Below are 26,300 nucleotides of genomic sequence, written 5' to 3'. Positions count from 1 at the left end.
GTGGGGATGTCTGAGAGCAGAGATTAGGAGGTTGGGATGAGTGAAAACAAAGGTAAATTTAGATATGAAGAGGACTGCACACTGAACGATTGCATGTACAGGAAATTTGGGCTGGCACAGGGTGGTAATGGAGAGTGTCCTGAATTAAAGGGCTACTTTGGGAGCCTGAAGGCTTCCCTGGTGGCTCAGATGGTAAAGAATCTGCCTGCAATGGGGAGACACAGGTTCGAACTCTGAGTCAGGAAGATCAGAGAAGAGAATGGTTACCCATTCCAGTATTCTTTCCTGGAGAATCCCATGGACAGAGGACCCTGGAGGGCTACAGCCCATAGAGTCACAAAGAGTCAGACAGGACTGAGTAACTAACACTTTCACTTTTCACTTTGGGGAGCTTGTGGAGTGGAGGAAGGGGCAGAGAGAACTGGAAGGCCTGGGAACCAGGAGAGGGCAGTGTGGAGGCAGGAGCTGGGGCCAAACCCACAGAGCAGACACTCCAGGACACTCCTTTGCCTGGCAGCTGCACCTTCTGGCCCTGGGTCATAAAGGCATCATTTGGTCTTTGACGAGGGAGATTGAAGAGCATGCAAGCCTAAGGGTGTATGTTTTCTGTAAAACAAGAGACCAGGTCCTCCAATCAGAACAAAAGGCCCAGGGGTTGGGTGGGAACTTGAAGTTATAAATCTGGAGCAGCCTTTGATTTCATGTTGATTAATCAGGGGGTTAGCGATGGGATGCAGTGTACAGTCTCCGAGTGCCTGGCCCAGAGAACAGCTTGATGGCCACCTGACTCCATATAGTCTGTTACCTGAATGCACACACATTTCTTTTTCCACATCTTGACTCTTGGCTCCACCTCCACTTCTGCAACTTGCTAGCACCTCAAGCCAATAAAACTCCCTATGCTGACCTTCCCTGCATGGCACCCTATAGGTCTCACAGTGTCCATACCCACTTATGGACACGGTGGAATGACTCCCCGATCACCTTCCTCCCAGAAGGGTTTTCAGTTACTGACTGTGCCTCTTAGGCCCACGGGGCCCACTTCTCTCTGTAGGTAGAACTGACCCCGCCCACTCACCTTCACTAGTGCTTCATTGCTCTCGGGACTAGCGCCCTGGATCTTAGCCATGTATTAGGATAATGTCCATCAAGGAATTAGAAATGCAATCTTTCTTTGGAGTTAGGTTACCACTGTTTGGAAGTAGTTCTGTTTCCTATAGCATATGAATTTTTAATCACTAAAGAGAAATTTTAAATTATCTGGTTATTATCCTGATTATTACAGAAATTAACTCTAATCTCTACCTGGTTTACAACTCCAAACTCAGTGGTAACCAATATATGTTGTCAAAAGACCAAATTTAAAATGGAAGAATGACAGTAATGATAACTTGCAAGTATGAGTTGTGTGAGCGACTTTCTTCTTTTTTAGTGTATATTATTTTCACATACAACTTAAATATATTATTGATAAATATCCAAATATATTGTATGTATTAGTTGATTCATGTGTTTTGTTAGGGAAGAATTGTATTCAGAATTATTATGAATCCTTGCTGTGCTATTATAATTTATATAAGTCGTTATTCTAAATCACTGTTTCCCCTGTAACCTTATGATGTTTGAAACCTGTTTCATCAACCTGCAACAGCTTTATTAAATCAAGTCAAACCCAAACACTTCACTTCCACCTACACTGAAGCAAAGATAGACTCACTGTGACAGAAATAGCAGCGTAACTGCTAATACAAACACTGTAAATGCCAGGAAATAATAAGGCAAGAATGTTACCCAGTGCAGCCTTGGCTGGCATAGGTGCCAAATGGGGGCTTACACTTCTGATAAGGACACAAGCAATTTCAAGCCCCACCTGTCATACACACAGGTAGACAAATAAAGTGTGTGTTTTTAAAAGAAATGAAGAAATATTTTTGAAAAATTAAAACAATGAAGAGAGCTGCTGTATCCTTGCTAGTATAAACTGCATTTCAAAGAAGCCAAATGGTCCTTGAAGGAAAATTATCCTAAATAAAGGAATTGCAGTATATATATGCAAAAAAGAATGATAGGATTTTTTAAAAATCACATTTCCCAGCTCCTACTAACCCATGTTTATAGGCAAGCATTAGGGAAAGGTCGATGAGGAACATTACTTTGGCTGGATTACACTGACAGCAATTGAACCTGAGCAAGTGACAAAAAGAGAGACGACAGACATCACGTGCCTTCACCCGCGGGAAGGCAATAAAGATACACCACCTGCAATGAAGCTGATTTGTGGTGGTCTAGTTGCTAAGACGTGTTCAGCTCTTGCGACCCCATGGACTGTGTGACCTGCCAGGCTCCTCTGTCCATGGGGTTCTCCAGGCAAGAATACTGGAGTGGGTTGCCATCTCCTTTTCCAGGGGATCTTCCCGACCCAGGGATTGCACCTTGGGATCCTGCGATGTAGGCAGATTCTTTACCAACTGAGCTATGAGGGAAGCCCTACTTCCTACAAGGAAGCCTTACTTCAATGAAGTTGATTTACAAGAAAGAAAAAATGAAACTGACCTTGAACTTGATCAATCCTCTAGATAAAACAATGGGTCTATAGAGAATACAGGGAAGAAAGGGACATGTCACTTAACACCACAGAAGTGCAATCAGACAAACCCAAAATGTGGGCAACTGAACCAATTCAGAACCAATGGCCAAGGTTCTCAACAAGTAAATGGCAAGAACAAAAGTGGACAGGAGTGTTAGAGACCAAAGACACATTAACCAAACTCAACGTATAGGCCTTGTTTGGATCCTGATTGGAATAAACCACTAGTAAAATGGCATTTATGAAACAACTGTGGAAATTTGAATAATGTTTGTGTATCAGATGTTATTAAAGAATCATTGTTAAATTTTTTGTTACGAAAACAGTTTCAAGATTGTGTGGGAAAAAGAGGGGGAGATCCTTATCTGTTAAAGATATTATCAGAGCCCTTATAGACATGATGTCCCAGAATTTGTTTTGAAATAATCCAGCAAGGGTGAGGGTTGAGGTCAGGGAAACTGTGGAGGGGGTAGATAAAGCATGATTGGCCATATGTTAATGGGTAATGGCTACATGGGGGTCTATTTACTCCATTCTTTTTATGTTGAAATTTCTTAATGGGAAGTCCTTTGTTTAATCACCTAAACTGGTGATCGGGCTTCTCCAATAGCTCAATTGGTAAAGAACCTGCCTGCAATGCAGGAGACCCCAGTTCGATTCCTAGGTTGGGAAGATCTGCTGGAGAAGGGATAGGCTACCCACTCCAGTATTCCTGGGCTTCCCTTGTGGCTCAGCTGGTAAAAAAAAAAAATCCGCCCGTAACACGGGAGACCTGAGTTTGATCCCTAGGTTGGGAAGATGCCTTGGAGAAGGGAAAGGCTTCCCACTCCAGTAGTCTGGCCTGGAGAATTCCATGGCCTGTATAGTCCATGAGGTCGCAAAGAGTCAGACACCACTGAGCAACTTTCACAAACTGATGATCAGTCCCTTGCAAAGGTAGTTCCAAAGCCACTTGAACTTGGTTGCGCTCCATTCGTAGACCCTTCTCTCATGCCCCCACCTTCTCCACCAAAGCAAGCACCCTTTTAATTCTGATGTCCCCATAAAGGCACTTGAAACCAATTCATCATTGTCTTCTGACTCTGTATGTTGAGTCTACTGCCCCATGCCTCTTTTTACTGTGTTATCCCCAAACCTACCCTCCCTCCTTAGGTCTATTTTTATGGATCTTAGACGAAGAATGTGACTTCTTTCGCAGTTACCCTCTTGCCAGCCTCCAGCAGCCCATGCTACACATAACCATTCTTCTTCTCTCTGCCTTTCCTTCAATAGGTCTCACTCCTGATACCAGGGAGTTTTCCAAGCCCCCAGTAGAAGCAAACAGTCTTAACCACTGGTCTTTCAGGGAAGTCCCAACAGCCTTTCTTATTCCCAAAAATCGTGTAAGTATCTGGACCCAAACTTGTTTATAATTTTAAAAGATTGAGAACTTTGGGGAAATATTTATATTCATCATTCAAAGGATATTTCCTGAGTGCTTTGTAATGGTAGATACCATGCATCAAGTCCTGGGCAGGTAGCCCTTAATGTTCAGGGTTACCTGACTGGGGTATCTACAAAGTAGATATGATTATCACCATTTTATACCCGAGCAAGAGGTACAGACACATCAAATGACTTTTCCCACTCACATATTCTGTACCTGGCACAGCTGTAATCCAAAAGCAGGCCTATTATCCTCGCTAAGCCATGCTATCACTCTATTTTATTTTAGCATGAGCCTCAAGCCACCCCATTCCAGAACCTTCTTTCCCACCCAGGACTGCTGCAGTACTGCCAACAGGAACACAAGAACCACTGCGGGTTCATCCTATCCGTTCCTCTAGGAAGCTCTCTGTGAGTCCCACCAGCAGACCTGGCAGCTCTCTGCTCTGATACCAAAGCACTTTGCTGGCATTGCTGAACAACTGTTACTTGCTTGTAACTACTTGTCTCCCACAAGAATGAAATCCCTGAAGGACAAGTACTATGTCTCCTACTTATTTTGGCACCTCTGGCGCTGAGAACAGTGTATGGCCTGTAGTGGGAATTCAATAAATGTTGACTGAATGAGCAAATGAACTGCATTGGGAAACATGTTCCCATCCCAAGAAGCTAGTAGTGGAGCAGATAGCCAGTTGGCTGCTTCTTCTGGCCTTGGTGATCATTCCTCACTTCTCATTTGCATGTTTATTTCCCAAGGTCCTATTTCTTTGCTTGAATATCTGTGACATCTCCTGCTAACAGTTCTGTGCAACAGTGGCTCATTCTCACTAATCACCTTCTCCAAGTGTTAATCCTTCAGAATGAAAGTGTACCTCTTAAATTCAGAATTTGCCCATAGTGCTGTGTTTTGTGGGATCCATTTCATAGCAACCAGAGGGGTTCTTATATCTGATGGGAAACAACCTGTGAGGTTCAAATTTGGTGCCTCCTTGAGCTAATCCAATTGAATTCTTCAGTATACATGGTCATGAACCTTTAGAAAGTTCAAGTAATCAACAGAATGCAAATTTCAAGAAATCAATCAGATTATTTTTTGCCTATCAGTTTGGCAAAAATTAAAAACAAAAAAAAATGCTGATGAGGTTTGGGATATGAGAACAATCTTCCTCTGAGATACCTTGAAAACACATTAACAGTAGACTTTTAAAAAGGTCTGCAGCTCTTTAAAGTTGATCCAACAGTTCCAATTCTAGGAATATGTTCTAAGCAAATAATTAAGATTTAGCTACCAGGGGGTATAGAGTAATTTATTATAACAGAGAAAATTTGAAAATTATTTAAATAACCAGGAATAAGAAATGCACAATGGAATATTACTCAGCTATAAAAAAAAGAACACACTTGAGTCAGTTCTAATGAGGTGGACAAAACTGGAGCTTAGAATGAAGTAAGCCAGAAAGAGAAATGACCAATACAGTATATTAACCCATATATATGGAATTTAGAAATATGGTAATGACAACCCTATATGCAAGACAGCAAAAGAGACACATGTAAAAAACAGACTTTGGGACTATTTGGGAGAAGGCAAGCGTGGGAAGATAAGAGAGAATAGCATTGAAACATGTATATTACCATATGTAAAACAGATGACCAGCACATGTTTGATGCATGAAGCTGGGCACTCAAAGTTGGTGCTTGGGGCCAACCCAGAGGGATGTGGTAGGGAGGGAGGTGGGAGGGGAGTTCAGGATGGGTGGACACCTATACACCCACGGCTGATTCATGTCAATGTATGGCAAAAACCACCACAATATTGTAAAGTAAATTGGCCTCCAATCAGAATAAATAGATTTAAAAAAAAGAAATTAGTTAAATCAGTTAAGGTACATCCCAACAACTAGATGCCATTCAGTGATTAAAATTTGTATTTCCGGCCTTCCCTCATGGTCCAGTGGTTAAGAATATGCCTGCCAATGCAGGGGACACAGGTTTGACCCCTGGTCCAGGAAGAGTCCACATGCCATAGGGCAGTGAAGCCCACAGGCCACAGCTACTGAGCCCACCTGCCCTAGAGCCGGTGATCTGCAACAAGAGAAGCCATCACCATGAGAAGCCTGCGCACCGCTACCAGAGAAAAGCCCACTCACAGCAAGAAGGACTCAGCACAGCCAAAAATAGATAGATCCTTTCTTAAAAACACCTGCTGCAGCCAAATAAATATTTTTAAAAATAATAATAATTTCTGTCACACTCTAACCTTTAAAGAATTTTCACTTTCATTATCTCAGACAGTGGCTCTTACACTTTAGCATGCATAAGACCCCCTGAGGATGTCTGTGAAAATGTGGGTTCCTGGACCTCTGGAGAGAGTCTGTTCTAGAGGTCTGGAATGGGACCTGGGAGTTTAAATTTCTAACAAGCACCCCCTCCCAGGTGCTTCTCAGCAGGTGATTGGTAATCTATACTTCAGTAGGTGCAGGCCCAGGAGACCGTCTCACATGGCACGAGGCAGGCACATGTGTCCAGGAGGTTGTCTGCCTACTTAACCCGCCCAGGAGAGACAATGTAGTAACACTGATCTTCTACAGGGAATTGGCTATATAAATAAGGTAACTTTCTTAACTGGAAGCGGTTAGAAAAGGGAAAGGAAGGAAGGAGACAAAGCCCTAGAGGCACTCCATTCCACAAAAAACTGTCCCACCAGTGAAAATCCCAACCAGCCTGCCGTCTTGGACATGCTTCTTCGTCTCTTACCATTTGACACTTGGACATTGGGTACATGCAAAGGGGACTCCATCTGCGCTGCTTTTGGAAGGTGGAAGGAGAACTACAGTGGGGCTCTTTATGTTCCAGACACAGGAACACAGGAGGGAAGTGCCTGACCCAGAGTGGGTCTCAGGCGAAGCAGAGGTCAGGGCGAGAGGATCTCCCGATGCCAGGCTTGCACCCCAGCCCTGAGTGATGGAGCTTCCCCAGCCCCGAGGGGTTGAGAGCAGACTTGGGTTTCCACAGGGCCCGAGACGGTGGGCCCTGCACAAGCCTGGAGTCACATGGACAAGCAAATTTTCTACACAAGAGACCGAGCTCTCTTCTTGCCAGGAAAATGCCATTGTGACTTAAACTGGATGTTGAGGGCTAAGATGAGTGAAAGAGGTAAAATATGAATCTAAATGGTTAGAATATAAAGAAAAATTTTCCTTTTGCAAATATGCTACAATTATTCTGCAACTAGCGGATAAAATAAGATTTTTGTGGGAAGCCTGTTGTACTTTTTCATGGCCTTTTAAAAAACAAATTAATGCTAAAGATAGAAAAATGAATCATACATAAAACTCTTTTTAATTACTAAAGAGATAAAATTTCCTTGAGATGGGGTGTGAAGTTTGACATCAGTCAGAACTTTTGAAAGTATTCTAGAAGGTGAGACTTGGGGTGCCCAATCCTGAAGCATCCTTCCCCAAAAGAGAATATGACATTATCACTTATGAAGAATGCATGTGGACTGTATGCCCAGTCATGTACGACTCTGCAGTCCCATAAACTGCAGCCCACCAGGTTCCTCCATCTATGGACTTTTCCAGGCAATAATATGGGAGTAGGTTGCCATTTCCACCTCCAGGGCATCTTCCCGACTCAGGGATCGAACCCACGTCCCTGGGGTCTCCTGTATTGGTAGGTGGATTCTTTACCACTGAGCCACCTGGGAAGCCAATTTATAAAGAGACTGGGGCTGATTCACCAGCCTGTATTTCTCTGTCGTGACCAGGGTCACGCAGGGTAATGGGCTTAGAGAAGACCACTCAGAGCTGCCTTGTGGGCTCCAAACAAGTCTGTACCTGGGCTTCCGCATGGGGCTCCAGTGCCCACTTTCACGGTGCGTGTTGTGCCGGCTGCTGCTGCCGAGTGATAGGCCCCTGGGTATGCTCCCACCTTCAAGGGTGTTGCATGTCTCTGGCACCCTCCTTCCCAGCTGCAGTGTGTCGCCTATCAGAAACAGCCTGTCTGCTAAGGCTCTGGGGGTCACCACACCCCCTGCCTCACACTTCTCCACCCTGGCCTCAGGGCACGTGGCTCATGCTCCCTCTGGGTGGTGATTCTAACACGCGCGGCTGGGTGAGTGGCTCCTTACGCCTTCACTAGGCTCTTACCTCGGCACAATCTCAGGACACTAGTGAAGGAAGAAATACTTCCTGGGAAGCACTTCACAGTATTTCTTCCTGTGAAGAAATACAGTCTGTGGTTACTTTTTCGTAAAACCTTCTGTTAAGATGATTCCTCGCCACCATTTTGATGCACTGTTTTTCAAATAGGAAGACCACATATTCATCATCTAAACAGGGACACTTCTAAGAGGGAGATCTGTTAACAACTACACTGGGACAAGTCAATGCTGAGACCACCCCAGGCAGCCTGGGACACATGGTCACCCTGCTTAGGAAGGAGATGAGCTGCCCAAAGACGGCACGTGAGGCTGAGTCCCAGCTGACCCCAGGTCACACAAAACACGAACACAAAAGAACTCTTCATGTAGTAAGTCACTGAGGTTTCAGGTTATTTGTTACCATGGCATCACCCAGCACAGACTGATGAATACAGCCTTATAGCTGTGTAACTTCTTTGTTACCACCTGGGAGAAATGGAGGTAACATAACACAATCCACGTCACTGGGTGTTTGTGAGGATTAAAGGAGCTAATATAGAAAAGCACTTAGCTCGGTGCCTGGCACATGGTCACCAGTCACCAGATGTTAGCCAGTGTTATTAATTATAATAATAACACGAGAGAATGAAAGAACACTCTAAGAACACAGGGAAGTCAAATTTCATTTTTTTTTTTTTTTTGGGAAGTCAAATTTCAAACCAAGCATGCATGCACTTACTCAGGAAGGCCAATGGCGTCTAACATCCACCCCACAAACTGCCCCTTTGGCCATCGGAGGCCCTGCCTCCTTCTCTCAATCTAGTAGCCCACTCCCACCTGTATCTCTCCTGACCCATGGACCAGAGACCATCATTACAATGGCTCTCTCGTGAACTCCTCCACTCCTTGACCTTGGGTTGCTTCCATCTCACCCAAATGACAAATCTTAATCCTGAATCAATACAACGACCCAACATTTTTGCTCCTGGGCCCACGTTACTGAACAAAATCCTCCCGCATTTCCTGATGTCTTTATATGGGCTCTTTCTCAATTCTTTCTCCCATTTCCCACAAGAGATATTTCCAAATTTCACCATTCTCCTCGAGCTCTCAGCCCTTTGAATATAAATGTGCCTGCTTGTGTCCACCTTCCAAAAATAACTCCCTCAGCCTGCTCTATCCAGCCCTGCGTCTCCCCTTCTTGGCACAGCCAAGGAACTGTCCTCCACGCTCTACTTCCTCACGCCCCCTGCTCCTCCACCCACTGGACTCTGCACCCTGCTGCTTCCCAGGCTTCCCCAGCAGAGGTTATCAATGAACTCTGTTGTGATGGACATTTTCTCTGTCTTTAATTGACCTCGCCTCCCCCTGACATTTGACAGTGTTGGTTACTGCCTCCTAGTGCTTCTCTCCTACCCTGGCTTCATGACGCCTCTCCGCTGCTGGCCCTCCTCTCCAACTTCTCGTTCCCAGTGTATTGTGGCTCCTCTTCCTCTGCCCTCTCTTAAATGCTGGTGTTCCCCATGCTTCCCTGTGGCCCTCTTCTCTTTTCTTGCCAAGGCATTAACTACTATTTGAAAGCCGAGAACTCAGAGATTCATGTCTCTGCCCAGCTCTTCCTCCTAATGATCCAATTGATTACTGAATGTCCCCACCTGGATATCTCACTAGCTCCTCAATCCCCTGGTGTCCAGAGCCAAACTCATCATTTTGCCTACCAACCTCGACTAGCTTCTTGGATTTCTGAATGAATGACATCACAATTCACTCACTGTCCAAACCAGAGACCTGGCACTCAGGCTTGACTTTTCCTAATCTCGCTCCTTCCACCAACCAAAGGGCTACCATCTGGTCTCCCTACTTCTAGTCTTTACCCTTCAAGTCTATTTTCCTTACTTACAAATGATCTTTCTCTGTGATCTTCAGAAGAAAGTTCAAACTCTTACTCTAAAACCTTAACTGTACACTTAACCCAATACCCTTAATGATACAGCTCCTGACTGCCACCCCTCTTTCATCTCTCATGTCCCCATATCTCCTCCATTCCAGCATACTGACCTATTAACACTTTAAATTTCCAGACTGTTCCGTGTTTCATGACACCTCTGGATTTTTTTTGTTCTTGTTCTTGCTGCTCTTCTGAAATACCCCATGTCCTGCTGCCCACTTAGTAAACCACTCATCTTGAAGTGAGATGTTACTTGTTTCCAGAAAGCCTTCTCTACTCAAAGTAACCTTTTGTCTCAGAGAAAGTTCCCCACTCCACGCTGAGTCAGCTGCCCTCTTCGGCACTTCCACGGTCCCCTGAACATGCCCTGCCTGAAATGTGATTGCTGACTGCCCTGCAGGTCTCCCTCACCAAACTGTAATCTTGACTAGTTAGGGACTGATTCATGTGCAACTCCAATTCCCAGTACATTATCTAATGTTGTGGTTTAGTCACTACTTAGTGTCTGACTCTTTTGCAACCCCGTGGACTGCAGCCTGCCAGGCTCCTCTGTCCACGGGATTTCCCAGGCAAGAATGCTGGAGCGGGTTGCCATTTCCTTCTCCAGGGGATCCTCCCGACCCAGGGATCGAACTTGCACCTCCTACACTGACAGATGGATTCTCTACCCCTGAGCCACCAGGGAAGTCCGACATTGTCTAATAATTCTCAGTAAAGGTTTCGTGAATGAATAAACAGTAATAGTCTCTTGAGTAGCAGCCCCCTGCATGTCTAGGAGGAACAATCACAAGCAACATTAAGTGTTTATATGCTTATATATACACGCACATGTAGTGGTGAAGCACCTTTAAATAAAGACCAGTGTGTGTATGTATGTGAAAGAGTGATACAGGTTATGGAAGATGACTCATTTTCCTTTACCTGACTTTCCTCTTTGCTTTTCCATTGTGATTCTTTGTACTCAGATAACATTATTCTGCTCTTTCAACAGTTGTACCTCTTATATACCATAAAATTTCTCAATATTCTTACTCAGTATTTGGAACAATATTCTCATGACAGGTATTCTGAATAGGTAAGATTCTAAAAACCACAAGAGAACTGCCACTTCCCCACATTATCAGTTTCCAATCAGTCTTCTTTTCTCAAGAAAAGGGCAGCCACCTCAACTCCTTTAGCTATGCCATAAATGGTAGGTAACATGCTAGATCGGCCAATTTAAATTTTTACATACACTAAGTGACTATCATCTCAGATGAGATTTGAAATTAGCACCCACAAAAAATTAATTATTAATATCCATTTCAATGAGTCTCCTTCCCCACTCTGATTGACGAAGGGTTTGTTGTTTTAAAAAGAAGCTGTCATCACATTACTACTCATTTTCAATTTGTGGTCATCCTGCCTCATCCCAAGATCTTCATATGCTAAACTTTAGGTCTTTCTAATCAGTCTTCACTTTTGTCAGCTTAATTAATTTCAAAGCAACCTGGGTTTTATTGTAGAACATTAACAATAACCCATGGATAATGTTAAATATTTTATGAATAGCTTAAAAGCAATGTGTTTAATTAGCAATGTAATGTGTCATTCCATTAGGCTAGACATGCTAAATAGATCTGTATTTTAAACTGTATGATCACCTTTAAAGAACAAAATATCTTGAAATAGTTGTCACAAGGCATTAATTAGTAATATGTAGGAGTTATAAGATAAAATGTGAAATTAACAAGGACAAGCAGTCTTTAAAATTATACTTTCAATTAGAAATGAAGTCTTTAGAGTGTTTAATTCTCATCTATCACCATCATTGTTATGTAGTCCTTATAATGAATTGAATTCGATTCTGGATCAATTGCAGCAGACAACATTTCTTCCATTTCCTCCTGAGAAAAAGGCTCACCTGGGAGGAACAAGAAAGGACACTCATCATTTATAATCATCTGATTTATTTTTTTTCTTTCTCTTTCTACTAATCCACTAAATTGCCATGAAACCCCACCATCCCACATTGTGTTGCCGGTTACTCTCCCTGGGGCCATAAACCCAGCATATCGTGACAATCCAGAGGTTCAAAGAGTATGCTCTCGTACTCCTGGCAAATTTTGGAGTTATTTTACCTTGCAGATAGCATAGTTCAAGCAACCTTTAGCATCAATCATTTCAGCCAAAACAGCAGGAGGACATGAAAACATAAATAAATAAGGTTTTTTTATTTATTTAAATTAAAATCACTAAAATTGCCAAAAAGGCAATTAAAAGGATTAGCCTGAAATCACAGTTTTATAGGAAGTCTAATCATTATATTTAGTAAGCATATGAAGAAAGGATTAAACGGTTGCTATGCAGAAAGGCTGAACAACAGATAACATGGTTTAAAACTGTAAGTGAAAGTAGAAGTAAAGTCGCTCAGTCGTGTCTGACTCTTTGCGACCCCATGGACTGTAGCCCACCAGGCTTCTCCGTCCATGAGATTTTCCAGGCAGCCATTTCCTTCTCCAGGCTATCTTCCCGACCCAGGGATTGAACCCGGGTCTCCCACATTGTAGGCAGATGCTTTACTATCTGAGCCACCAGGGAAGTCCCAAGTGTAAGAATGTCTATGAATATCCTCTAATGAGGGTAGATCAATTTAGTGTCTCAGCTGCACCCAGTGACCACACATGCCATTCACCAGTCATTTCAAACCAGTCCTCTTTGTTATAGTTTGGCCCAGTGTTGCTGTCAAATGAAACCAAAAGTTGGATAGAAAATCTGTGAGCTTTAGTTGGGTTCAGATAACAACTGAAGGCCATCTTGGATACTGGTTTCACCAAGATGAAAAGCAAATTTAGGAAGAACATTGGAAAGGCTGTCATCTATTTAAGACAGAATTTTGTTCTGATATTAAACCAAAATACAGAAACATCCAAATTGTCACCTTATTCCTAAAGAGCATTAATCCAAGTAGATAAATTACCAAGGCCTGAGAGTTACCTACCTTATGAACTTAAGTCACCTGCTACTACAAACCATGATGCCTTCTAAGGTGGAATTCAGTTACTAATACAGAAATTATTCAAGTGGGGTTTTAATGACGATGATGATAGTATTACCAAACAGTGGAACATGCTTGTGTTTTTTTGAAATCATGTTTACATCCTAAGGAAAGAAAGAATGCCTAAAATGTCTAAAAAAGACAAATTCTGAATCTTTCTTATAACCTAATTGGTAAACACTAAATCCACTGCCAATGAACTTTGATGGATATGGGAGTCCTTATGAGAACACAGACAACAAATATTTATCAAGAACCACTGTTTGCCAGGCACTGATCTAAGTGCTTCACAGATATTAAGTTAATCTCCGAACCACCTCCTGAGAGGTAAGAACTGTGAATCCCCGCTTAGAGCTCAGGACACCAGCACACGAGGAGAACAGGCAGGCAGCCCCAGCCAGTGCCTGGAGGAGCTGGATCTGCACACCAGCAGAACAAGTCAAGGTCCAGGAACCGCAGCTTGGAACGAGGCCGTGTTCACAGAGAAATTCAGAAGGTGGTCACTGCCTCCTCAAACAAGGAAGAAACAAGTAGTATTTGATTAAGGATGGGAGGAAAATAGCTTAACTGTTAAAAGCACAGCTTGGGGGCCAGACTGCCTGGGTCCAAATGCTCCACTGTTTCGTTAGCTTTAAGATCCCGGGCAAGTCCCTGACTTCTCTGTGTCTGCTTTCCTGTCTGTAAAATACTGTCTCATGGGTTTGCTGTTGTGGTTCTTTCACTCAGTCATGTCCGACTCTTTGTGACCCCATAGGCTGCAGCACGCCAGGCTTCTCTGTCCTTCACCATCCCCTGGAGCTTGCTCGAACTCATGTCCATTGAGTCAGTGATGCCATCATCATCTCATCCTCTGTCGTCCCCTTCTCCTCCTGCCTTCAATCTTTCCCAGAATCAGGGTCTTTTCTAATAAGTCAGCTCTTCACATCAGGTGGCCAAAGTACTGGAGCTTCAGCTTCATCATCAGTTCTTTTAATGATGTTCAGGATTGATTTTCTTTAGGATTAACTGGTTTGATCTCCTTGCAGTCCAAGGGACTCTCAAGAGTCTTCTCCAACACCACAGTTCATAGATTTGTTATGAGTATTAAAATTGTTCTTATCTGAATAGCACTTAGAACGTTGCCTGGCACACAGGCAGCAATATGTGTTAGTTCAAAAAGTTCTTTTGAGATCTTTCCTGCTAATAAATACTACTTGACACCATATACATACCTAGACACATGTGGACTTCTATCCTGTAGGATTCAATGTGACTTATTATGTTCATCATATAACATCCTGGGCATTCAGAATGCATATTCTCAAACTGATTAACATTCTGTGGATGTTGTGAAAAGCTGCATTGTCTCTGGATGCACCGCGGTCTGATTCCTCTATTTCAGTGAGCACCATTACCCTAATTCCCACTACTCAGGCCAAAGCCTTGTTATTTTGACTCAGCTCCCCTCTTTGCACCCTGCACTCAGTTGCCCATCATATATAACCTGCGGATCTTGCTGCAGACAGTACTACTGTATCAAACCCTTCTTTCCATTCCCATTGCCACTGCTAGATATAGCCCTTATTGGGATACCTTCAAAATGCTGAACCAGCCTCCTAACTGGTCTCCCCAGTCTAACCTCTTTCTTGCTCTTCTCACAAGCCTACCAGCACCAGGTCAACCTTTCCACAATCCCTCTTGCACTGCGCAGCTCACCTGCTCAAAACCCTCCAGTGCTTCTCCATTGCCCATAGGATAAAGTCTCCTGAGCCTCAGCCTCCACAGTCTAGTCCTGGTTAATCTATCTAGATTCATTTCCTACTGTTTGCCAACAAGACCCTCTGAGTTTTCTCAGTCTCCAAAAATATCATGCTCATTCCTACTTCCCCGTCTTTGTTCATGCTTTTTATCAATCAATGCCTTCCTCTCATCAGCTATCAATCGATGCCTTCCTCTCATCAGCTCCTTCATCCATTCTACCTCACTCACTCATTAATTTAACGAGTACTTGCTGAGACGTATGATGTAAGGGAGTGCTATAATGCATAATATTTTAGCCCTTCTCCTGATAACGCACCCATATTATTCTACTATCTTTAGAAATCTATTTTCTCTGAAAGTCTTCCCAGAACAAGCTTTCCAGGCTGGTCCAGACCACAATGATCTTTTGATACTCACTTTTTTCTACTATCTTACATTTTGAATTGTTTTATTCCCTCCTGTAAGACTATAATCTCCTTGAGAAAGGGAGCAGATTTTAGTATTATTACCTCTCAATGCTCTTGTATCCCTTACCTACACACAGTAGGCACATCCTACTAATGATCTGGCCCTTTTGACTAAATTCATGTTGCCTGATATAACCTAGTATTTATTTCCTTTAGCTTAATCCCTAAGCTAATGCTTTGAAACATCACATTTCCATCAAAGTTCATCCCTAAGCTAATTTTAAGAGGGTCATGAGTTCTTGGGTGGCAGCTTTAACAATCATGTCACACTCACTCTCACCCTCTGTATTCTCACCTAATGGTGGATCAAGTCAAAATGGTCAAACCAGTGGCACATGGAGACACAGTCTTAGTCTTCTGTATTCAAAATTTCATGCATTTCTGATTGTCTCAACTGACTAGCAACTCTGAATTACTCAGGACTCATTTGTGAACTAGTGAACTAGACAGAGAAAGAGTTCTAACTTTATATGGGAAGAGGGCAGGTGAGACCATGAAACCATATATATGAAACCATATAGATATGAAACCATGAGAATGGTTTCAAGGGCATGTCCATTAGGCTACTGACACTCAGGGAAAACAAGTTTACACATCAGACTAAGTAGAGAGAATTCCTAAAGAAAATATATTGGCGTTACAGAGGTGTGCAGGTATTATGTATAAGTGTGTGTGTGTGTGTGTGTGTGTACAGTGTAAGTGCAAAGCAAATATATTCACTATCATTAGCATAAAAATGAAAAATTTAATGGAATTCATATATACATTTGAGGCTGTATTACCCCTAACTTTACCAACTGAAAACTTCTTTAAAAAAGGAATTTTGGGGCTTCCCTGGTGGTCCACTGGTTAAGAATCTGCCTTGTAATACAAGGGACACCAGTTTGATCCCTGGTCCAGGAAGATTCCAGGTGCTGCAGAGCATGTGGTAAGCGCCTGTGCCACAACTACTGAGCCCACACGCTGCAACTCCTTAGAGCCCATGCTCTGCAACGAGAGAAGCCACCGCAACAAGAAGCCTGTGCACTGCAGCTAGAGACGCAGACCCTACTCACCCACTGTGACTGTAGAAAGCCTGCACTCAGCAATGAAGACCCACCACAGCCAAAAAAGAAATATAAACAAACCTTTTTTTAAAAAAAAAAAAAAAGGGGGGAATTTTTACAGACTCCTGTTGAAATCTTCAATCTAGTAACAAGAATGATTGATAGTTCATGTTTTCCTGGCGACATACCTTTTATTCTGGAAATACTCTAAGTGAATGAAATGACTTCAATTTATAGAAGTATCACTATACTTTACAAAATCCTATAAGGCAATAATCCATCCCCTCTTAACTTACCCTTTGTCCTCTTATCCACCACAAAACCCCAAAACCAAAGTGATAAGAATACTAAGTAACTTCTTTTAACTGGAATGATCAAAGTATCCTCTAGAACTTTTGCATAATTGTTTTAAAATTGTTAATCACTTAAATAAGTCATTGGTAACAAGTAACAAGACTTCCCTAGTGGCTCACACAGTAAGAATCTGCCTGCAGTGTAGGAGACCTGGGTTTGATCCTTGGGTGGGGAAGATCCCCTGGAGAAGGGAATGCCAACCCACTCCAGTGCTCTTGCCGGGAGAATTCCAAGGACAGACAAGCCTGGTGGGCTACAGTCCCACAAAGAGTGAGACACAACAGAGCGACTTTCATTTATCAGTAATGAATCACTCTCACCTTCTTCAGTCATATACTTTATCAGTTCGTCCTTAGAAAGAAATCCACGTTTAGCTGGATCTAACACCTAGGGGGAAGGAAAAGATAGGTATTCTATTTTTTTATGAAAATTCCACATGATGATTTTTTTCACATAAATATAAATATATGTAAAACTTGTGGCTTACATACCTCAAAAGCTCGAAGAAGGATATCTTCTGGAATTGGTCTATATCTAATTATGCAATAAAAGGAGTAAACACCACAGTATTTAGCTCAATCTCCAAATAACAAATGATCACATTAAAAAAAAATAAAGCTGCTAGCATACTAGGATAATAATTCATCCCTCACTGAAATATTTTTGGATTTCTAGATAATAAAGTTGAAAGTACTCCATACCCACAAGGAATACTTAGTTAAATGTTATCTGTTAGCTTTTTTCATCATTATGGGAACAAAATCCCTACATTAAACAAACTATGGTAAGCTAATGCTACACTTTCTTTAGAAAAATAATTAGGGTTAATTCTTATTTATCATTGATAATTCAAACAGAAGCTAATAAGAATGTTGTTGATTTATGCTTTTTGCAGCTTCTTTGCTCTTTAATTACACTTTGATTATTAGATTAATACCAAAGTGGTGGATATTTCTGAGAACATACCAACTGGCCGTTCAGAAGTGTAGAGAAAAACTAGGAAGAAGCTATTCTGTGATAAATGTTGGCTGAGTATAACATACAAAGTGAAAAGGCCAAGTGTGTTGAAATTAATGCAATTCTAATCATTACTTCAACAATTGTATTTACTTTCTTACCTTCTTTCCAGTAGCACTTCAGTCATCACTGGTAGAAATTTTTCAAATCGAATGTATCCAGTGGGTTCTTCTTCCTCTACCTGGACAATCAGTAAAAAACAGCCTCTTATTCATTCAGCAAATGTAATGACCAGCTACTTTTTCCAAGCACTGTGCCAAGTACTGGGGATTTGATAATGGGGAACATTTCATGCAAAGATGGGCTCGATAAAGGACAGAAATGGTCTGGACCTAACAGAAGCAGAAGATATTAAGAAGAGGTGGCAAGAATACACAGAACTGTACAAAAAAGATCTTCACGACCCAGATAATCATGATGGTGTGATCACTTACCTAGAGCCAGACATCCTGGAATGTGAAGTCAAGTGGGCCTTAGAAAGCATCACTATGAACAAAGCTAGTGGAGGTGATGGAATTCCAGTTGAGCTATTTCAAATCCTGGAAGATGATGCTGTGAAAGTGCTATACTCAATATGCCAGCAAATTTGGAAAACTCAAAAGTGGCCACAGGACTGGAAAAGGTCAGTTTTCATTCCAATCCCAAAGAAAGGCAATGCCAAAGAATGCTCCAACTACCACATAATTGCACTCATCTCACATGCTAGTAAAGTAATGCTCAAAATTCTCCAAGCCAGGCTTCAGCAATATGTGAACTGTGAACTTCCAGATGTTCAAGCTGGTTTTAGAAAAGGCAGAGGAACCAGAGATCAAATTAACAACATCTGCTGGGTCATGGAAAAAGCAAGAGAGTTCCAGAAAAACATCTATTTCTGTTTTATTGACTATGCCAAAGGCTTTGACTGTGTGGACCACAATAAACTGTGGAAAATTCTTAAAGAGATGGGAATACCAGACCACCTGACCTGCCTCTTGAGAAATCTATATGCAGGTCAGGAAGTAACAGTTAGAACTTGACATGGAACAACAGACTAGTTCCAAATAGGAAAAGGAGTACATCAAGGCTGTATATTGTCACCCTGCTTCTTTAACTTATATGCAGAGTACATCATGAGAAATGCTGGGCTGGAAGAAGCACAAGCTGGAATCAAGATTGCCGGGAGAAATATCAATAACCTCAGATATGCAGATGACATCACCCTTATGGCAGAAAGTGAAGAGGAACTCAAAAGCCTCTTGATGAAAGTGAAAGTGGAGAGTGAAAAAGTTGGCTTAAAGCTCAACAATCAGAAAACGAAGATCATGGCATCAGTCCCATCACTTCATGGGAAATAGATGGGGAAACAGTGGAAACAGTGTCATACTTTATTTTGGGGGGCTCCAAAATCACTGCAGATGGTGACTGCAGCCATGAAATTAAAAGATGCTTACTCTTTGGAAGAAAACTTAAGACCAACCTAGATAGCATATTGAAAAGCAGAGACATTACTTTGCCAACAAAGGTCCATCTAGTCAAGACTATGGTTTTTCCAGTAGTCATGTATGGATGTGAGAGTTCGACTGTGAAGAAAGCTGAGTGCCAAAGAATTGATGCTTTTGGACTGTGGTGTTGGAGAAGACTCTTGCGAGTCCCTTGGACTGCAAGGAGGTCCAAACAGTCCATTCTAAAGGAGATCAGTCCTGTTCATTGGAAGGACTGATGTTAAAGCTGAAACTCCAGTACTTTGGCCACCTCCTGCGAAGAGTTGACTCACTGGAAAAGACCCCGATACTGGGAGGGATTGGGGGCAGGAGGAAAAGGGGATGACAGAGGATGAGATGGCTGGATGGCATCACCAACTCGATGGACATGAGTCTGAGTGAACTCTGGGAGTTGGTGATGGACAGGGAGGCCTGGCGTGCTGTGATTCATGGGGTCGCAAAGAGTTGGACACGACTGAGCCACTGAACTGACTGACTGACTGACTGATGCTTGGACGTGGTCCCCACTCACAGGGTTCATATTCTGGAAGTGGAGACATAAATCCATCAAAAAAACAACAAAGCTGAGTGTCTAATTGTAAGTTTATGTAAGAAACAATGAAGTAAAGGAGCAAAGGTCTATTAGAGTACAGAAAAAAGAAAACTTTTCTTGGCCAAATTATCAGGAAATGCATTCATAAAGAAATCACACTTGAGTTGATTATTATAAAGGATGAGTAAAAGGTAATCAAAAACAGCAGGGAAAGACACTCCCACGTAGATGAAATTATAGGCACTAAGACCCTGTGGGATGCACCGGAGGCCAGGAGGCTGAAGCATATGGAGCAAGGAGGAGAATGTTTTCAGATGAGGCTGGACAGAGAAATGGGGACTAGACCATGCAAGGTATTACCATCCATGTACATGACTTTGGTTGTTATCCCAAGACACTGTTACCCTAAATCACTGAAGGTCTCATAGATGTGTGTCTAAAAAATCACACTGGTTGTGGGTAAGGCAGCTTCTGCAGTAGTCTAAGCAGATATGCCAAGGGCTTGGATTAGAGAGTGGTGGCCAGAGAGAGAGAAGTAGGTGTTTTCAAGAAACACTTAAGATATAAAACCAAGAAAACCTGGTACTGTATCTATTACAGGCAAGGATGAGGAAAAAAAAGAGGGCCAAGGACAACTCCCAGGATTCTGACTTGCACAAATGAGATGGACTAATGCTTCCCCTGACATAAGGAACACTGGCTAAGAGACCAGATTAGGGAACCAATGAATCTCAAGGACTGCACTTTTCATTAAATAACTAGATGCTCTGTGGAACACTGTTACACCACCGCTAATTAAGAGAAGACAACACCTAACAATTTTCGTACCCAGAACTATTAGATGAGAATGAGGAAGACTCAAGCTCAAAAGGTTCAGCTTTGATGGTGTGGCTGAACAGTACTCTATTGATTTTAAATTTCATGTCAGGCTGTTTATGAGAAGTTGTAAATGTTCCACTCCCTTTCAAAAATCCTATTAAAAGGCTCACACATTCCGATTCAACAGTGGCGATTTTAAAAGATTTATTCTTTGAGCAAAAGAGAAGAAATCTATAGGTGCTGCGAAGTGGAATGCACTGTCATCAAATGACAACTGTTTTTTAATGTTTATACTAGATTCTTACCTAGTATGAGGCAAGCCCTTGAACTCCACTATCAGTAAGAAATGTCATCCATCTAATGACAGAATGATGTTTCAGAATTTCTGAGGCCATCGATACATGAGCAATTGTTTTCAGCTGCCTCTAGATCCAAGGCAAGCAATTTGCAAATCAGTGTTCATGTGGCTGTGATTTGTGGCTGTGGTTCAGACGTGTTTAAGTAGCACTCTAACTCCCAGCCCCACAAACGGCTTAAAACTAAAATGCCAATCTAATGAGACTGCCTCCAGAGGGATAATTTTTAAATTAAAATGTTGTGTTTCTATTCTGATTAATCCAGAAATCTCTTCCAGAAGCTGGAGCTATAGTTTGTTTCCCTTTCCCTGTACCCTCAGCAAACTGCAGAGCCAACAGTCTTGACCATGGAAGAGCAAAAATCCTGTTATGAGCATCCTCATCAATCCACAAATGGTTCATAGTTTTTCCAAAGGGAGTTCAACTCTGCAGCACGCTCTCCATCATGTGAGAAGTCACAGACACATCCTATGTCCCTCATAACGCCTACCCCACCATGGTTACGCTCCTGGACAACTTCCAGAAGCCCGTGGTGCTCTGAACACAGGTGAAATGCTATTCTGTGTACAGCCAAATGGCCTGATGGATCTGTACAGGCCTAAAACTTCACAAAAATAATAAGTTAAAGCAAAACTCCAATGAAACAGGATAGCAGATGAGGCACATATTCTCCTTGATTTTTTAAAAGAGAGATAATGAACAAATAAAGGCCTTGGGGTTAAAAAAGTAAGAAGAAAAATATGTAAGTCCATCTTCAACTTGGAGAGTGTGAAAATCTTTCTATGACTTAACACTGTCCTCTAGAGGCCACATCTAATCTGCTCTTTTTGTAGTAAGAGATATATAAGAAATGGCATAAAAATAGTACAATTATATAATATTTCTAAATACAGTATTAATGAACTGTATAACATATACTAGACACTACCATATATTATTAAAAGCTTTTATTATATAAACGTATTTTAGAATAGATTTAGATTTATGGATAGCAGAGAGTTCTCATATACCTCCCAGTTTCCTCTACTGTTTACCCTTGCATTATTATGGTACAACTATACTTGGCTCTTGGAAGAAAAGTTATGACCAACCTAGATAGCATATTCAAAAGCAGAGACATTACTTTGCCAACTAAGGTCCATCTAGTTAAGGCTATGGTTTTTCCAGTAGTCATGTACGGATGTGAGAGTTGGACTGTGAAGAAAGCTGAGCGCCAAAGAATTGATGCTTTTGAACTGTGGTGTTGGAGGACTCTTGAGAGTCCCTTGGACTGCAAGAAGATCCAACCAGTCCATTCTAAAGGAGATCAGTCCTGGCTGTTCTTTGGAAGGAATGATACTAAAGCTGAAACTCCAGTACTTTGGCCACCTCATGCGAAGAATTGACTCATTGGAAAAGACTCTGATGCTGGGAGGGATTGGGGGCAGGAGGAGAAGGGGATGACAGAGGATGAGATGGCTGGATGGCATCACCGACTTGATGGACGTGAGTCTGAGTGAACTCCAGGAGTTGGTGATGGTCATGGAGGCCTGGCGTGCTGTGATTCATGGGGTCGCAAAGAGTTGGACACGACTGAGCGACTGAACTGAACTGAACTGATACTTGGTTCATTGTAACATCCATTGAACCAATACTGACCTATTATTATTTACTAAACTCCATGTTTTATTTTGATTCCACTGTTTTTCTTAAAGGTATTTAAAAAATATGGTACATGTCTCTATCACAGAAGAGAAGCAAGAAAAGCAGGATAGAACAACCTGCCCGACAATCTGGAAATGGTTGGATAGACGGGAGGATAATAAGTGCTTCTATTACTTCCGGTGCAGGACAAACTAGTTGACTTTATGAGGCCATGAGTAAGACAGGACAAAAACACTAGTTTCTATAAATGTTATGCAATAATGGCTCAATGATTATTTAAATGCCTGTAAAATTTAATAGAAATATATCAAATATTGAACCACAATTTATCATATATGGTATGTAAACATATAGATAGTTATGGGTTGAGTTATAGCTTCCCCAAGTTCATATGTTGGAGTCCTAATCTCTGGTACACCTCAGAATGTGACTTCTTTGGAGACAGGGTAATCAAGTTTATCCTCAGTGAGGTAATCAAGTTAAAATGAGGTCATTAGGGTGGGCCCTACTCCAATATAGCTGATGTCCTAATAAAAAGAAGAAATCTGGACACAGAGAGATGCACACAGGGAGAATGTCACGTGAACATGAAGACAAGCTCTACAAGCCACGAAGAAAGGCCTAAAACAGATTCTTCTCTCCTAGCCAACAGAAGGAACCAACTCTGCCTAATTCTGTCCTTCTAGCTTCCAGAACTGTGAAACAATAAATTACTGTTGTTTAAGACACTGTCTGTGGTACTTTGTTACAGCAGTTCTACCAAACTTTATATGCTTGCACACGAATGTTGTGAGAAATATGACATAAAGGTGCTTTGTAAACCTTGAATTATTATGATTATTATTTTAATCAGTCGTGTACACACTTCTGGTTCTATATTCTGCAATGACACCTCCTCCTAAAAGAATCGATCTCTGGTGGTAAAATTTTAGATACAGCCTCCTTGACCCACCATAGGGAACTGTTTTTTACAGAAGTCTGATCCTGACTCCTCTCTGTAAAATGCCATGTGGAATGTGGCATGAATGTATTAAACTCCCAGGCATGTCTAATGCCTTGTCCCTCGCCCCTGAACCTGGCCTAGAGGAGAGGGTTTGCAGATCAGCAGCCATGATGTCTCCACTCTGCTGTTCCCCTACTTGCTTCCTGGGCTGAAAGGAGAGGAGAGTAACAGACAGCCATCTGTCACATCTTCCTCCTCCTCAAAAGACAAAACAAATATATCTTGTTATTGTGCATGTGAGTGAGGCAAAGTAAGTTCTAATCTGGTCTGTTTCAGTTAAGAGAAAGGCTAATGTGCTAGAAAGGAGATAATAATTAGAAAGTAAGCTCGGGAGCATTTATGAATGCAGAGGAAATAAAACCTCTTTGTAGGAAGACCTCCAGCTTAGCCCTCAAGTACCATTTATAGGAGGAGCTCATCTTAATAGCCAGCAGGTGTCTACCTGGAAGAAGACTGAGGCCCCAGCACACCTGGCTTCTCCTCCTCCAAAGAACTCCGGTGGCAGAGGCATGAAGAAAATACCCTGCTTCCCTGACACACGAAGGGGCCCGCCTCCACAGGCTAGCACAGGGCCTCCAGCCATTCCACAGCCTCTTTGCCTCCTCCAGCCCAATAAGGAGCCATCTCAATAAATATGTAAATACTGTGGGATTATTTTTAAATCAACATTTATCTAAGTTTCAAAGCATGTGGCAAATACTCTTTCTCACTCTACCTTGGTAAAACACAATTTTTTTCACCTGTTTTGCACCTGAGGCCATTCTAGCACAGACAGGTAAAGCGCTCCTCGTGGTCCTCAAGGACAGTCAGGTGCTGTGATGGGACCACAGCCCAGAGTTCCTTCTCCCATTCCCACAGTGAAGTCATCAGGCCATCTCTTTTCTCATTAAAGCATTATTTATTTTAATACTGAGTTCTCTGAATAGGCACAATAAAACACACTGAAAAATCATTTCTCCCGAAGGGACATACAATCCGTCAATAAACTGAACTATTTCACGCTTCACAAAAGCAAGATAATACCAGTAGTTTAGATGGTTTATAAAGCACCTACATTTCATCTAGTTCCAGGTCACCAAATAAGACATACATATGAATTTTTTAACTATCTGTAGTAAAAATATAAAAACAATGAGATATTTCAAGTTAGACTTGAATATCACATATGCAAATTTTGACATAAATTGTGTTTCAAAACCAAAACACTAATACAGTTTAGAAAATACTTCTCTGCCTTGGATAGAATAAAATGATAAAAATTCACTGGGATTTACCAATTAGTCTTACAAATGAAAAATCCTAAAGTTACTTGCTTTAGAAAAATTATTTACTTCAAACATCCCAGATGCTGTTGTGTAAAAATTGGGATAAGTACTTCTTTGGGGTTGTAAATCCCTTTCTTATTATAAGAGGTATCAAAAAAGACTAACTCATCTTTTGGGTGGACTATCAGAGAGTCGAAGAATCAACAGGTGGCTAGACCATGTAATCAAAAAGGTCCTTTTTTGATTTGAAGTTTCCATAATTTGAAGCAATGGGAGTCGGTTTCTGTCAAGCTATGAATCCCCCCAATCTACCCGCAGGCCGCAGTAGGGGCAAGGGGAGGAAGGGGCTCCACTCACACTAATTTGTTTCACCCCCTTCAGCTTCAGTTCCTCACCACCCCTAGTAGACAGAGGCAGTAAGTGTTGAAGCCATTGTTCCCCCAAGGTAATCTACTATTTATATCAAAAGTAACTGTTTAAAATTGTGTTGCAATAAGATTCGAGGAAAAGCTCTATCCTGGGTTGAGACTTGGTTAGCATAATAAATATCCAATATCACATAAGCTTTATTAGGTCCAGAGACAGTTCTAAAATCACATTTATAACAACATGTTAGTTTAAAGTATTACTTATTCTTACATTTCATGAAGCAATTCAAACTCTCAAATATCTTTAACAAACTAAGAGTTCAACTACTTTAGATACCTCAAGTAAGTGGAGTCATGAAGTATTGGTCGATTTTGTGACTAGAATTTTCACATAATATCTTCAAGTTTCATCCATTTTACAGCATATGACAGGATTTCCTTCTTAAAATGTTCAGTTCAGTTCAGTCGCTCAGTCGTGTCCAGCTCTTTGCGACCCCATGAATTGCAGCACACCAGGCCTCCCTGTCCATCACCAACTCCCGGAGTTCACTCAAGACTCACGTCCATCGAGTCGGTGATGCCATCCAGCCATCTCATCCTCTGTCGTCCCCTTCTCCTCGTGCCCCCAATCCCTCCCAGCATCAGAGTCTTTTCCAATGAGTCAATTCTTCACATGAGGTGGCCAAAGTACTGGAGTTTCAGCTTTAGCATCATTCCTTCCAAAGAACAGCCAGGGCTGATCTCCTTTAGAATGGACTGGTTGGATCTCCTTGAAGTCCAAGGGACTCTCAAGAGTCTTCTCCAACACCACAGTTCAATAAATTAAATAACAGTATGAAAGAATCACTTTGATGCAATATTGAGTAAAAACGTAAAATGTTCTGGTTGTGTTTGAGTGACAGAAACAAGAGAAATCACTCCTCTGTTTTTTGAACATCCAATTTTAATCAGCATGCATTTTTTAAAGAATGAAATTTTTATAATAACATTGGAAATGACTGTGATATATAACCAGCAAAAAAAAGCAAGGTTGAAATTGTACATACTAAATTGTACTATAAGATTCC

General features: G+C 41.8%; 1 protein-coding gene across 2 annotated transcripts in view; it reads right to left on the bottom strand.

The window, feature by feature from the left end:
* EFCAB2 (EF-hand calcium binding domain 2) overlaps positions 1-26,300 on the bottom strand; it is a 138,033-nt gene that overhangs the window by 14,429 nt on the left and 97,304 nt on the right. The window contains exons 4-7 of one of the 2 annotated variants that reach the window (XM_040263612.1): positions 17,867-17,946; positions 17,240-17,282; positions 17,069-17,135; positions 11,632-12,007 (exon numbers count right to left, since the gene is read on the bottom strand). In XM_040263612.1, coding sequence (XP_040119546.1) covers positions 11,892-12,007; positions 17,069-17,135; positions 17,240-17,282; positions 17,867-17,946 — 306 coding nt within the window. In that variant the 3' untranslated portion in view covers positions 11,632-11,891. Of the gene's footprint in view, positions 1-11,631; positions 12,008-17,068; positions 17,136-17,239; positions 17,283-17,866; positions 17,947-26,300 lie in introns of those variants that run through there. The other variant, XR_005725003.1, reaches the window with a different exon arrangement.

Source organism: Oryx dammah, unplaced genomic scaffold, assembly GCF_014754425.2.
Source record: "Oryx dammah isolate SB20612 unplaced genomic scaffold, SCBI_Odam_1.1 HiC_scaffold_21, whole genome shotgun sequence".
Lineage (NCBI taxonomy): Eukaryota > Metazoa > Chordata > Mammalia > Artiodactyla > Bovidae > Oryx > Oryx dammah.
Note: the sequence above shows the minus strand (reverse complement) of the source record. Positions and strands in the feature narration are given on the sequence as shown.